This window comes from Chinchilla lanigera, unplaced genomic scaffold (genome assembly GCF_000276665.1).
Source record: "Chinchilla lanigera isolate Chin_1 unplaced genomic scaffold, ChiLan1.0 scaffold00036, whole genome shotgun sequence".
Taxonomy (NCBI): Eukaryota; Metazoa; Chordata; class Mammalia; order Rodentia; family Chinchillidae; genus Chinchilla; species Chinchilla lanigera.
Genome location: NW_004955437.1, coordinates 13,295,167 through 13,310,009, shown reverse-complemented (window position 1 = coordinate 13,310,009; position 14,843 = coordinate 13,295,167). Strand labels below are relative to the sequence as shown.

General features: G+C 55.9%; 1 protein-coding gene across 1 annotated transcript; it reads left to right on the top strand.

The window, feature by feature from the left end:
- Positions 1 to 8,091: 8,091 nt before the first annotated feature.
- On the top strand, positions 8,092 to 14,244 carry Ppif (peptidylprolyl isomerase F). Its single transcript, XM_005389888.2, has 6 exons — positions 8,092 to 8,366; positions 9,446 to 9,476; positions 9,954 to 10,042; positions 11,447 to 11,543; positions 12,015 to 12,090; positions 13,348 to 14,244. The coding sequence occupies exons 1-6, from the start codon at positions 8,175 to 8,177 to the stop codon at positions 13,481 to 13,483; spliced, it is 621 nt and encodes a 206-aa protein (XP_005389945.1). The 5' UTR covers positions 8,092 to 8,174; the 3' UTR covers positions 13,484 to 14,244.
- Positions 14,245 to 14,843: the final 599 nt, after the last annotated feature.

Genomic DNA, 14,843 nt, shown 5'->3' with positions numbered 1-14,843 from the left:
TCTTTCTAGAGTTTAGAGATGTTGATCTTTTGGGATTTCAACATTTGGGACAATGTCTTTTAAGATTATGGCCCAAGCCTGGTTGGTTTTCTTGGTGTGGTGCTGGGAATCCACCCTGGGGCCTTGTGCATGCAAGGCAAGAGCTCTACCACTGAGCCACACCCTCAGCCCCTGGTTGGGTTTGGACAGCTCTTTGGGGAGCCCTGTAGCCCACACTGGCCATCAAAGGGATCACGTGCCCTGTGTCCTTAGCATCCCCATCACTCTCTGTTCTTGGCTGGGAATTAGCTCAGGGGCATGAACTTCAGCACACAGCAGCTTGTGTAGCTTCCTGCAGACCAAGATCTAAGCAATGGGCCCTCCTGGGTGCCACATGGGGTCTATCACAAAGAGTGCAGAACCACAAGCAAGCACACAGCATTTCATGGCACAGGGCGGTGGTGCTGAACGGTACCCCAGCCCTTTCCTGGGCATCACTACAACTTCTGATGAGTCTTTTACTCAGTTATCAGCCATTTCTACTTCCCGCTTTGTGAACTTCCTGCTTGTTTCATCTATGTGTTTTCTAAGTGGTATTAACATTTTTCTTCTTGATTTTTGTGCACCATTTTTGTATTCAAGTTGCGTCTATCACAGATATTTTCTCGGGTTGATGAAAGGCCCCTCCCTTTTTTTTTATGGTCTTTTTGAGACAGGGTCTCACTATGCAGTTCAGGCTGGCCTTGAGCTCACTTTGTAGCCCAGGCTGGTCTCAAACTTGCAACGATCTTCCTGCCTCAGCCTCCCAAGTGCTGGGATTACAGGCGTGCGCCCCCATCCCTGGTGGAAAGGCCCTTTAAACCATGCAGTGGACATGAATTCTGGTCCACAGCTGTAAGTATAGAAGAAACCTAACAACACTTACCTTTCTGTAACCAAACTGAATTTCCTTTTTGAGCTCAGTGAGTTGGGGGAGGGCCTTTTCCCTATCTTCCCTCCAAAATTGCCTCTCAGTTCCTGGGGCTGTAGGAGTGTCAAGAAGGCAAGGGTGTGGGCAGCTACCAAGTTGTCCTGGTCAACCCCCTCCTGTCTACCAAAGTTCTCGTTTCCATCTGATTCCGCCCATTCACACAATCCCTGTTGTCATTTCCTTGTTCAACCATAAGGCCTCCAGGTGGTCAAGTTTGTGAGTCACTCTGCTCTCCTGGGTCCCCAGGAAGTCTGCTCCTGGCTCCCTGTGCCACACCATGGCTGAGACATTCCATGTGCCATTCCATGTGACATTACTAAACCCACTGGGAAGGGTTCTCTCGGCTCTATTGAGGAATTAGCTCAGTTCTCAGATTCCTCAAGTCTGGGGTTTCTCTCTCCACCCATCCCTGTCCCACCGGTCTAACTCGCTGCCATTCTCTCTGCTCCCTTCTGCCTTCAGCCTTAAGAATCCTCCAAGGTAAAGGCTGAGAGGGGGAAGCCAGGTTGAGCAATCTCACATCGTTTCCAAAGGAACAGGCTAGGTCCTGAGGTTTCCCGTTTTGTTTTGTTTGGTTGCATAATATTTTGTTTTGAAACCTCGAAGCCAAGTATGGACATTCTTGTCGTTATTTCAGAAGCCTGCCCTCCCAAAAGCGTGGGGAGAGGGCAGAGAGAAACATATAGGAACACAGGTTACTCTGCCTCGATTGCGTGCACTGTGGCTTTGAAATGGAGATGTTTTAAAAAGTTATGTCCCCAAAGAGTTCCACATTTCTCCTTACCTTTCCTGCCAGTTGCTTCCATGCTTAGGGACATTTTGAAACTGGCAACCCCATGCCAAATGCTCTTTTCTGGCTTTTATAGCTCTGTGTTGCATTCTGCTCCTCTATATACCAGTCAAGGACTTTGACTTTGAAGTTCAAGGTCACACTCCAAACTTTCTGCTCCTCCGGACAGCCTCAACTTCATAGGAGGACTGAATTACAGGGTCTTAGGAACTTCACCTGTCCCCTGGGCGAGGCACCCATCCTGGACAAGCATGCTTCCTGTGGAATCTCGGTATGATTCTGTTTGCACACCACGGGCAGCTTATTACTTCAGAGTCATGATGCAAAACGGTAGAGGGACAGAAAAGTTTCTTATTTAAATGCACCCAAACCTAGGTCCTGCTGACCCCAGTCAGGCCTCTGGAGTCCCCCCATGGGGTCCCCTCTGTGCAGCTCTCCTTTCCTTGGAGATGGCCCCATCCACCCCACCCCCTTCTCTAAAGAACACAGAAGTTAGAGCTGGGCCCATACTCTTGCTTCACAGAATCCTGTCCCCTTGTCCCTGGGTCTCCCACTGAGCTCCGGCCAGCTGTCCCTGGGGAGCTGAGGCCCCTGCAGTGATTGCTGCTGAGCTGGTGCCTAAGACAGTGGCTTGGAAGTCCATCAACCATTTGAGCCACTGCTCACCTAAAATCTGAGCTATATCTCACATAAATGGAGGTTGCTTTTAGCCTGACCTGCTGACCTTTTGTCCTAAAATTCAGTGACAGGAGAGCGAGTGCTAGAGGTAGGAGCCAACCTCTGGGACGAGGCAGAGCAGGGCCAAAGGACGGCTGCCAGCCACTTACGTAACATGAGGGAAGGCCTGTGCCCCTGGGCCTGCTAAAATCACTTCTGCCAGCTTTGGAGGCCAAAGTATGAAGTGCAGTCAGCGCACGCATACCTGTTCTCCAGGTCCCTGTGGGGATTGGGGAACAAGGTCATAGGAGCTGGCCTGGGGTGCTTTATTAAGTTGCAGTGAAGGCCGCTGTCCCCACGGCTGCAGCGCTTATTTTAGTTGGAAGAAAAGACAGCCAGTGGTGGGTGATATTGATTAGAAGGTAGGAATATTGACTAGAGGATAAGCATTATTGATTACAAGCAAATTCTTTCTATCGGAGGAAGGAAAGGTCTCATTGTTAGTAAGCAGAAATAAATAGGGTCAAGTCAGTAGGTTCCAAACAACTGCACAGGTTCTTAATTCAAGAGAACTGCCCAGGAGAGGAGGCTGAAAACCTACAGGCTGTTTGTAACCACGGGGGGAGTGCTGCGAGCGCCGGTCCATCCCACAGCATTTCAGGCCTGGCAAAGGCCTCGTCCTTCTTACCCTGACAATGGGACACTTTTGTTTGGATAGCGAGGCACGGAGAAAAGCCCCTGCAGGCCAGTACATAGCAAATAAAGGTGGGTGTGAGGCTAATCTGGGCTGGCTTGGGAAGGCACCTCTTGGGTCCCACTGGCCACCTCCTTTTCCTGTTGACTCTGGGTGGGAACCGTGTAAACAGTCGGGGTTGTGGGTTTACGTGCTGCTCTGCTGGGCACCTGGAGACCACTGCTGCAGCCCTGGATGGAGCCAGTGGTAACTCTGGGGCAAAACGGCCAGCCGGTGGGGAGAGTATAGGCTTCAGAGTGAGCCAGTCCTGGGCCCGTGCCCAACTTGGCCTCCTGAGACCCATCGCATGGGGCTGAAGACTCGCTGGCTGCGTGAAGCGGATGGTGTCTGACATGATCCATCTCAGAGCGGCCAGGGAGCCCACCAGCTCCTGCAGAAAGACGCACAGCCGAGACAAGGTGTGAAGAATTCCATGCTCCACTTCATCCCTGGGTGACTTTGGGCAAATCGCCTACCCTCTCTGGGCTTCCACTCCTCTGCTTATAAGAGAGGAGCACAATTTCCCCTTTGCAGGGTCCTCCGGCAGCTCTGGTGACATCTTAGTGTAGAGCCCAAATGTGACTGGGTGGGACACATGGCCCATCAGGTGTCCAAGGCTGCCCAGCAAGTGAGCCAACTGCTGGTGGCTTAAAGCAACAAATGCAGATTATGTCGGGGTGGGTACAGGTCGGGCACTGGGTGTGGGCCAGCTGGGTGCCGCTGGCTCTGGGCCTCTTGGGAGGTTGCAGTGCAGCTGGGAGCTGGGGTGGCGGGCATCTGAGAGATCCACACCCAGGATCACTTGTGCAGCTTCAGGCAGACCTCGATTCCTTGGGGAGTGGGGAGGGGGGTCCCATCGGCTGCGGGTGTCCTTATCACATGGCAGCTGGTGGTGCACGTGTGTGACAGAGACAGAGATGGAGAAAGGCACAGAGGACCCAGGGCAGGAGTCACATTTTCTTCATAACCTGATCTCGGAAGGACGCATCCTTCACAGGGGATCTTCGGAAACCACATGGAGACTGCTGCCTTGGTGGGGACTGCAGTAGGCAAGTGGGGCTGACACCTTCCTTCTATGGGGCAGAAAGGGCAACCCAGGACACTGGCCATCTCCCCCTCTATCAGACGGGAACACAGCCTCTCCCAGGTGACCTTACAGGTTGCGTGTGAGCGAAAGACTACATGGCGCGGTGTATCCTTTCAGATGAGGATGCCACTCAGTGTCACAAGCTAGCTGGTGTGAGGGTGGCATTCCTATGCCATTAAGGGATCCTTAGGTGAGAACTAGTGAAAACCCACCCTAAAGCCACCATAGTCCAGACATGGTGGTACACACTTGCCATCCCAGCACTCTGGGAAGCTGAGGCAGGATAACTGCAAGTTTGAGCCCACCCCAGGCAACTTAGTAATTTGGTGAGCTACTGCCTCAAAATAAAAAATAAAAAGGCCAAGGGAAGTAGTTCTGTGTGAAGTCCCTGTGTTCAGTCCCTAGTACTGCAAAAATAAGCACTGAACACCAACCCCCACAGGACCCCATCCCCCACAGGACCCCATCCATAGGGTGCATTGTCGCTCAATCAGTTTGCACTGAACCTTCAACCAGCCCGGGCAGGGCAGCGTGTACTCGGTCACTCATTCATTCATTTGTTCACTCACTGAGCCCCAGGCATGTTCAAGCCCCTCGCAATCCCATTCTTCGTAATAGGAGCAATGCTGTATTACTGACTCTTTACCGATGAGGAAACTGAGGCTCAGAGAAATGAAAACAAATGCCTCCCTGAGCTCACACAGCTACCTGTGACTCAGTCCAAAGGTCCTCTGCATGGCCAGGCCACACTGAGCTCTGGGAAAGTGGCCACCCTGGCCTCAGTCACCCTAGTGGGACTTCGTCACTCTGCACCTTAACTGCCTGAGCCCAGTCACTGGGAAAACACCACTGCCACGTTAGCCTTATAGAGAGGCCCGTGACAAGGGTACAGGGAGGGCAAGTCTTGGGCCCTCTGAGCTGCTGGTGTCCCTCACACCCACAAACCTCCACCCAGAGGTTTCATCTAGGCTGTGGATATGTTCATGGGGCCCATTCAGTGTTTAATCTCATCCTAAAATTAGGGTTGAAATAAGTTCTCCCTATGAAGTTTAGGCTGGGCTTGAGTTTACGGTAATCCTCCTGCACCACCATGACCACCTCCAGCATTTAAAAATTAAATGATCATGAAATTTAAAGTTTTCAGCCTTGATTGAGAAACGGGCAGACCGGGCTACGCTGGAACCGCAGTCCCACCGACGACAACTGGTTGTCATCCCCCTTGCCCCGGCAGGTGCCTCTTGATCCTTCGCTCCCGATGCCTTCCCCTGCTTGTGTCACCTGCCCGGTCCCACAGGCACAGGCTTGCGATCGCCACAGCGCTCCTGAGCCTGCACAGACTGACTGTCCTTTGGCTCTCTGAGGTCTAAAGGCGCTGTGAAAGGCTCCAGGCGATAGCCACCCCCAGCACGCCGGATGAGAAGCCACTTGGGGTGGTGGGGAGCAGGGTGACCTGGTCTATGAGTAGCCGGCAGCCAGGTAAGTGCCGCCACCACCTGTACCATCTCACCTGTGCCTGGCATCCTCAAGGGCTGGGTGTGGCTCAGCATGGCTCAGCCTAGGGGCTGTCTCTCTCCTGACATCACTGGTGACACCATAGCCGAGCCTGGGGGAAGGCGGAATTTTCTCTGGCTCAGACAGGAGGCAGTGATGATGGCCGATATTTCCAAAGACAGGAGGAGTAATAGGAAGGAAGGAAGCTGGGGGTGGGGGCATGGGGCCATTGATGTCTCCCCAGTACTAACCTATACCATCAGACCCCACCCTGGCTTCAGGGCCCTCTCTAACTGCACCCACCCAGGGCCTGCAGCTCTTGCTTAATATCACAGCTTTTCCTTGAGGTGCCCTGACCCCTTCCCACGTAGATTGGCCTCGGCTTATCCTCCTCTGGAACCACCTCTTCGGATCTTTGTGCCTCTGTTCCTCAGACACAGTCAGTCCAAGTTACCCCCTCCCCAGGTGGAAACCGTCTCCCCTGTCCCCCAGTTCCACAACTCCAGCTGCTTCCTGGTTCTATGGAGCTTTGCTGTTTCTCTCCTGCCCTGTTCCCATTCCCACCCCTTGATGACAGCAAGGAGGGCTTCACATGCAGTAACCTTGACCTTGGAGTCAGACAGAGGGTCCCAGCTCCCACACTCTGTGCTTGAGCAGTTCACTCCCGAGCTCCCGGGCTTGGTCCCATCTGTCAATGAGCTCAGGGTTGGGGAGGGCTTCGAGGGTGGAAGTGGCCACAGGCGGAGGCAGCTGTCCCTGGGACAAGCCGCTTACACATCACCAGGGTGGAGAATACACAGGGGACCCCCCAAGAGCAGGCTGGAGGGGTGATAGGATCCCACTGCCCCTCTCAGGGCGCTGAGTGCTGTGTGAGCTAGGACCTGGAACTGGCTGCAGGGGGCTTTGGGCTTTTAGGAAGCTGCCCAGCAAGGCCTACGGGGTGATTCCTCTGCTCCGCTCTCAAGTCTGCAGTGTGCACAGATATTGGGGGGGTCTGGGAGAGGTGCTAAGGGCTCAGGAGGGCAGGGAGCACATGGGACCCCCCGCCAAGTTGGGCCTGTGTACTTCATGACACAGTCACAAAGGAAAACGGGCCAGTCTCGAGGGCAAAGGGAGGGACCATCATGGATTGGGACAGGGAGACCATTGATGGCTTCCCAGAGCTATTCAACACCATTCTCAGCCTGGCCTGATGGGGAGGACCCTGGCAGGGGCTCCCTGAGTGCCCAGGCTCTTCCAGGATCAGGAATGTGAGGACGGGCTATCAGATGTCTCATGGGACTAGGACACTTTGACTTCATGCATCTGACTGCCCCATCCCCAGCCATGAGCTGATTCAGGGACTGGGATGGATCAGTTCAGATCTAGTCCCAGTTCCAAGGCACCTCCTCCGAACCTCAGCCCCCTGTCCTTCTCTGGCCACTCTGGAGCACCTGCAGTGGAGACCCACAGCTCTCTGAACCCCAAAGCCTCAGAAGTAAGACTAGGCTCTGTTGTCACCACTATTCCCTGGCCCAGGACTTAACTGTGATAAATCCCCTGGCCCCTCTGGTTCATGTTACCCTTGGAACAAACCTCAATGGAAGGGGTTAAAATGAGCATGGCACCCTCCTCACAGGTCTGGGAGGATTGGCAGAGCCTGGCCGTGGGACCCAGGGTTCTCTGGGCCCTGCCAGTGCTGTCCTCCCTCTGGGCCTCAGTTTCTTATCTGCAGAGTACAGGACTGTTCTAGGGCGAGTGTTGGCCCTGGCCAGGTTGGTGGGGACAGGGGCTGTCCTCTGTGGGGTAAGCAGGAGGAATGAGGCCTGGCAGGAGCACTAGGCCCCAGATGCATGTCCTGTCTTCCTGGCAGAAAATGTGGTCCCTAAAAGCAACAAGGAACAGGCCCAGGCCAGGGCAAGAGATGACCTCGCGGGTGACTGGGGAGGTGTCACAGTAATCCCGCCTCTAATGGCAGTCCAATTTCTCAGACCTTCAGTGCTAGCCTCTGCCTTGCTCTGTCTGTCTGCAGGGCTATGAGGGTAGGGGCAGCAGGGGGCCTTACACAAGAAAGGGTACAAATGGAGATTTTTGTTAGGATATGTAAATACCAACCTATGGAGGCTAATATTTTGGCGTTAACCACTCCAGAGCATTTTTTTCCTCGTAAAAACTTTATTGAGACCCTCACAGAAATGGAACTCGCCCCCTTTTGAGCGGTCGTGTCTATCCTTCAGGGTCTACGGCACGTAGGGCGGGCTTTGTGCTCCTCGGCCCCAGGAGCTGGCTGTGCTGCCCCTTACAGCCGGCAGGGAGCGCCCGCGACAGGCCTGGAGGGGGCGTGTCGGGGGCGTGTCGGGGCGTGGCCTAGAAGTCCGGAGGACCAATAAAGTGGCGGCTCACCGCCCGCGAGGATCGCTTCCTGTGTGCGACCCGGACCTGGCTTGCTCCGCTCTGCTCACCCGCTTCGGTGGCACCCGCGTCCGCGATGCTGGCCTTGCGCTGCGGCCCCCGCCTGCTCGGCCTTCTCTCCCGCGCCCGGTCCGCGCCGCTGCGCCTCTCTGCGGCCCGCGCCTGCAGCGGCGGCGACGCTCGCGACCCGACCTCTACCTCCGGGAACCCGCTCGTCTACCTGGACGTGGGCGCCGACGGGCGGCCCCTCGGCCGCGTGGTGCTGGAGGTGAGGCGGCTTCCCCGACGGGGCCGCCGGGTGGGGCGGGGGCGATCTCCGGGCTCCCGGGAGACCCGGCCCGGCCGGCGCGGTACCTGGCGTTTGGGTGACCTTGGGCCTCCCGCTTCCGCGCCCTGGGCCTCAGTTTCCCCGTCTCTGAGAAGGGGCATCGGCTTGGTCCCTTCAAACCTCCCCTGGAATGGCGGAGGCTGGGCGAGGCGGCGGTGGTGGAGGAGGCTCAAGGTCATCGCGGAGGGAGAGGGTCAGCGCCCTCGGCCGGCCGGGCTGGGAGGGAGGTTCCGGGGTCGGCGCCCCGACCCGAGCTCGGTGGTGGGTGCAGCGGCCCCGGGGCCGGGTGGCGTGGCGTGGCACGCGCTCACGTGGCAGCCCTTGCTTAACGTGGCACTGCCCGCCCCCGCCGAGGCCCCCCTTAGCGCAGTGAGTGTGGCAGGCCACTGCCCGGCCACCAGGCCACCAGATGGACCAGGGTGGCTGCCTATCAGGAAGTAGAGCAGTGTGCTGGGTCCCCCAAGCCCAGCCACCCTTCTAGGGTCCACACTGCATGTCTCCCCGTTTCTTTGGGCCATTTTTAAAGCAAAGTAAGAAACATGATTGCCAAGGTAACTGGGAAGGGCTGGCCGGCCCCACTTTGAATAAACGGGCCAGTTGCCCTGACTGGTCTGTTTCCAGGGAGCCTGGGTATTTCCTGTGAAGTCTGTTACCCCTTCTTCCCACGGGAGGCACCCTCCCCACTTGCTTTTGGTGTGAGAGTGAATCTTGAAGCCGAGCTGGGAGGGGCTGGCCTGGATGGGGCTCCCCCGTCCCCTGCTCCCCCCTCCTGTCTCTCTCTGGGCCTCGGTTTCCCATCTGCGCACTGAGGGAGTTAGACAGGCTTTTCCCTGGTCTAGGCTCTGAGGCGGCCTCCAAGGCCAGGCCCAGGAAGCAGCTGCCAGGGGCGATAGCGACCTCCACAGCTGTCTGTTGGTTTGCAGTGACAGGGCGGGCTGCATGGGTCTTTCTGTATGGGTCTTTCTCACTGAGCCTGCCTTGGCATTGACCGTTTTTTCCTTCCTCTTCCCTCCTCACAGCTGAAGGCGGATGTTGTCCCAAAGACAGCGGGTAAGGCAGGGCCGGGTACTTGAGTACAACCTGGGTTGAGGGTAGGTGGGTTCCACGTGAGGCTCAGCTAGCTGCTGGGTGCTCCAGGGCGGCCTCTGTCTCTCTCTGGGCCTCACCTGTGGCTCCGCCCACCTCTCTGTAGTAAGCTGGGAGCCTCAGAACCAGGGGCAGGCACATGTGGATTCCCAGAGACACCTGCCCCTCCTGCTGCCCGTGTGTGTGTGTGTGTGTGTGTGTGTGTGTGTGTGTGTGTGTGTGTACATAGCCCTTGGGGGCACTCCTGCCCTGCTGACCTGGCAGGCCCAGCCAGTAGCCCGTGCTCTTGTCAGGGTGTTGGGCCTTGGAGTTGGGTGAAGGCAGTGACTTGTCCCGGTCCCAGTTAGCCTGGCAGAGCAGATCCAGCAGGTGGGCGGGTGCCCCCTCCTCCCTCCTGGGGTTATTGGGGCGCAGGCCTGTTGACTGCCTCTCTCCTCTCAGAGAATTTCAGAGCGCTGTGCACAGGAGAGAAGGGCTTCGGCTACAAAGGCTCCACATTCCACAGGGTGATCCCGGCCTTCATGTGCCAGGTAACGCGGCCCTCCATCCTTGGTCTGTCCTTCTGGATGTGGGGTATTGCTAGGGACGTGCATAAACCCGTGGGTGCCAAGGGCATAGGAAATGCTGGATGGGGCTGCCAAGCTGGCCCCCTGGCTTGTGCTCACCCTGTAGGCCGCAGTTGTGCAGGCCATGATGGTCCTTTTCTGCCCCAGAAGTTAAGGACACCTGCCCAGCTGCGGGGAGGAGAGCCTGCCAGGGTGAGCTGGGGTTGGGGTGCAGATGTGTGAGGGTGTTTATTGACCTGTAGGTTTTGAAGGACCAGCAGAGTCACACAGTCTCTGTGTCCCCCTGAGCCCTGGGCATGGGAAATGAGAGGAAGAGAGAGGAGGAGGAAGGAGACCAGGCTGAGCTGGCACTTGCGTGCCCGGGCTTGCAGCCGCTGTTTCCGGCAGAGGGCATTGTTCTCTGCTGAGGAGTTTACTCTCTGCCCATGTGCCCGCCTGGCTTTCAGAAGCCTTAGTATTGCTGTGTCTGAGCCTGGGATTAGGTGTTGGCAGCAAGAACTTCCCAGGGGTCTGGACCTACACAGTGCTGGGGGTTGTCCTGTTACAGCAGACCCTCAAGGTCAAGGCCTGGAGGACCTCTCCAAAGTCCTTTCTGCCCAGAATTCTCTCCCCTCCCCTCCCTCGACCTTGTAGCAGCCACCATGGTGTGTGGCAGCAGGTCGGGGCTGGGCCTGCTGATGCTCTGCTGCCTGGATCCCAGTGGAAGGTGGCCCAGGCAGGGGAGGAGCTTACGGGGCTGTGCTTGTGGGGCAGGCCTGGCCAATCTGTGGACCTTGTGCCGCAGACGGTCCTGGTACTGCCTGAGGCAGAAGGCCAGTCAGCGCTTTGTGTATGAGGGGGAAGGGTTCCCGAGGTCACGTGTCTGGGGACACCTTACTGGCACCTGTTGGTGCCTCAGCTGGTCTACGCAGGTCACCTCTGTCCTGAGGATGCTGTCTCAGGAAAACCATAGTGTGGCTGTGGCCAAGGCTCTGCGGGACACAGCTGGTGACAGAAGTCCTGCCAGGGCCAGCTTTGAGGAAGAATGCCAGCCCTGGTGGGCCCTGTCCTGGGTCTGCTGGGTTTGTGGGGGACTCCTGGGCGCCTCCTCATTGCTTTCTAAGAACTGGGGGTTGCAAGTCCTACGTTACTAAGCATCAGAATGCCCTTTAGGTCCTTTGAGGAATGCTTAACAGCTTGCTGAGACAAAAAGATATTGTTCAGAAACCAGGATAGTTGTTACAGCAGAAAATATTTAAGCTCGATTTTTGCTTGTTTGCCTTATTAGCTCATTGATCCTCATGTCCTTGGGTATTTATTGGCCTGAGGGGCTCCTAGCGGGTGGCCCTGGGGTGGGTGGCGACCATTCAGAAGTTGTTCTGTGCACAGGGGGGCGACTTCACCAACCACAACGGCACAGGGGGCAAGTCCATCTACGGGAGCCGCTTTCCCGATGAGAACTTCACGCTGAAGCACGAGGGGCCAGGTGAGTGGGAGCTGCGTCCCCCTCGAGCGCCCACACCCTGGCCGTTCCCACCAGGCCACGACTGCTCCGCACCTGTGTGGCACCTCGCTTCCTCCAGCATCTGGTCTGCTCTCATTTCTGGCTTGCTAGGTTTCCCTCCAGCTTTCCCATCCCACCCTCAGTTTAAAAACAGCCTTCCCTTGGGGAGCTTAGGAGAGCGCCTTTAAACAGAACCGCGTAGAGATGTCATGTGCGAGACCCAAAGTGGAATGTGGAATGCTGCACCACTGACAGTTTCTCTGAGGCCCTTTCCTGCCAGGCCCTCTGCTGTGGTGGCAGCAAAGCAGCCGAGCCCTGGGTGCTGCTGGTTGGGGGCCCTGGTTCCTTCCTGGGAGTGTCCTTGGTGTGCTTTGCGCTCTCCTCACTTCTCAGTGGACACACCCACGCGGTGTGTGCCCTCAGCAGCAGGACCCACTCTTGCTGTTTCTGCAGGTGTCCTGTCCATGGCCAATGCGGGTCCCAACACCAACGGCTCCCAGTTCTTCATTTGCACCATAAAGACAGACTGGTGAGTGCCCCCTCCAAGCACTCCTGGGGTACAGGGGTGCCCTTGCAGCTGGGGTAGGGTTCGTGCAGGTTCAAGGAAAGCCATGTGTGGCTGGGGTGTCCACTCGGGGACAGTGACTCTCTCCTGGGCTACATATCTGGATGAGAGGGCAAAAAAGCTGAGGGCAAAGCTGGGTTGTTCCTGTGACTCTGCCATAGTTAGATTTCCTGTTACTGCTGTTGGCTGGAATTTGCGTGCACACGTACACACACGCACGCACATGCACACACACACAGGGGTCCTGTACCATAGACCCTCCTGTGGGAAGTGCTACAGCAGATTAGGCCTCATGGTGTGGCCTGAGTAGAAGCCAGTCTGCTTGTTCTGACCCAGGATTTCCCAGGCTTTCCTCCCCTGTGGAATGTACCTGAGGACATGCTGTGGTGGACCGCTGGATGTCACAGCGGGTGGGCTAAGCCTGCAGAGGGCTCCCAGCTCCTGGCAGCCCCTTCCCATTGTCCGGGGATTGTACAACTGTCTTGGTAAACTTTTCACGAAGGGATGTTTCTCTCTCCAGAGCCCCCTGCTGTCCTAGCTCTGGGACATCTAGGTTACAGGGACAGCAGCCGGCCAGGAGCTAAGCTGAATAAAGCCCCTTTCCAGGATTTTAGGGATCCCTAGGGCATGGGTAGATGCTGGCGTCTCTACTTTTCGGGTGAGAAAGATGGGGCGCCAGGCCGGGCAGGCCATAGCTGACTCCTTCCTCTCCGCTTCTTCCGTGGAGCCCTTCCCCGGCCCTGGAGTTGTGCCCAGGGCTGTCACCACTTCACTTAGCTGCTCCAGGTGCCTCGGACACTCTCGGGCTGCCGTGTTGCACACCTCTTGCTTTGGTGCTCACTTCAGAGATCCCGACTCCTAAAGGGGATCCGGTTGTGTGCACTGGGTGCTTTTTCCGAGTAGCTCAGTGCTTATCCTCTCCCTGGGCAGAACAAGAGTAGCTCACTTTGCACACACAAAGTTACCAGGGTGCAGGCCACGGTTACTAGGGCAGGGTCCCATGGCGCAAGAGGGCGGAATGTGTCCTGGAAGCCGGGCGTTCTGTGGGGTGCACCTAGGGAGCTCAGCAAGACCTGATCAACTTTCGAGGGGTGGATCCAGCTATTCAGGATGGGGTTCCATTCAGGACGGCTATTTTTGGCAAATATTACATGACCACACGGCCAGGATGTTGGGTTGCATTTGTCTCACGCCTGCTCACCAGGCCCCTGCTCCCCACAGGTTGGATGGCAAGCACGTGGTGTTCGGCCACGTCAAAGAGGGCATGGACGTCGTGAGGAAGATAGAATCTTTCGGCTCTAAGAGTGGGAAGACATCCAAGAAGATTGTCATCACGGACTGTGGCCAGTTGGGCTAACCGGTGGCCAGGGTGCTGGGACGTAAGCAGCTGCCTGTGGGTTGACTCACCCAGGTTGCCACCGGGGACTCTTGGGCAAGGTGCCTGGAAAAGCTACATGTGCTCATCCACTGCCCCTGTGCGCGTGAAGGAGGCCACTCAGGACTGTGCACTCCCGGGCCTCGTGCCCGCCCTTCCTCACCCACCCACTGTGGCCATTGCCCCACACACCCCTCAGGAGGCGCCTGAGCTCCTCTGTGCCTTAGATGGTGGTGGCTGTGATGGGATAGCATTCAAGTCACCCTGACTGAGGGGACCGCCAGTTGCTGCAGAAGGACTGTCATATCTGTGTACTGTTGTCTTCCTAATTGCAATAATTTACTGAACAAGGCAGCCTAGAAATGAAGCTGTGACATGACTTGGTTGGTAACACAGGTCCCAGAACCCCAGATCCTGGCTATTACAACACAACTCAGGGCTCGTGTGAAAGTTCCCCAAGACCGAGGCCTTTCCTCTGGTTACTGTGAGACCTTTTGGTTTGCTGCTGTCAACTCTGAACCTGGAAACAAACCCGCTGTGAGCCGCGCCCACTCAATGTGAATTCCTGTGTAGGAACAGAAGCGGCCTGTAAAGGCTCCTGGTTCTGCAGGAAAGTACTTCCTGTGGGCTTTGCTTTTCCAGTGTGTGTTGAATAAATTCAGCCTACTGATGATGTATATGAAAGATTTCAGGAACATTTGTGTTTACCTCCAATGTGGTAATAAATCTTATTTTCTACAAGACTGGTGACTGGTTTTAGAGAGAAGTTGTATATAACTTAAATTTTTAAAGCCAGATTTTAATGTTACCATGTGTCTAGTGCTATGCAAAGGACATTTTTTTTTCTCCCGGTACTGGGGATGGAACCAGGGCCTCAGTAATGGTTGGCATATGCTCTACCACTTCTCCAAAGATGTGTGGACCACCAGAAAGCACATGAGAAGATAGTGGACATCCGTAGTCACCAGAGAAATGCAAACCAAAGCACAATGGGATACCACTTCACACCTATGCAGAGGGTTAGTATGAAAAAGCCAGGTGGTAATGAGTGTTTGCAAGGATGAAGAGAAATCGGAACCTTCGTACCCTTATGTTTGGAAAATAGTCTGATAGTTCCTTAGATGGATTTAAATGTAGGTCCACTCAAAAACTTGCACATGATTGTATATAGCAGCATTATTAATAGTCAAAGAGAAGAAACGACTTGTTCTGGCATTTCCATCTCTGGGACACAGTGCCTGGCAGCCACAACTTGGAAAAGGAGAGGTTTATTCTAGCTCAGTGTTCAGGGGGGTCAGTCCATGGTGGGCAGCTCCAAAACAGAAACAGTATGATGGAAGGA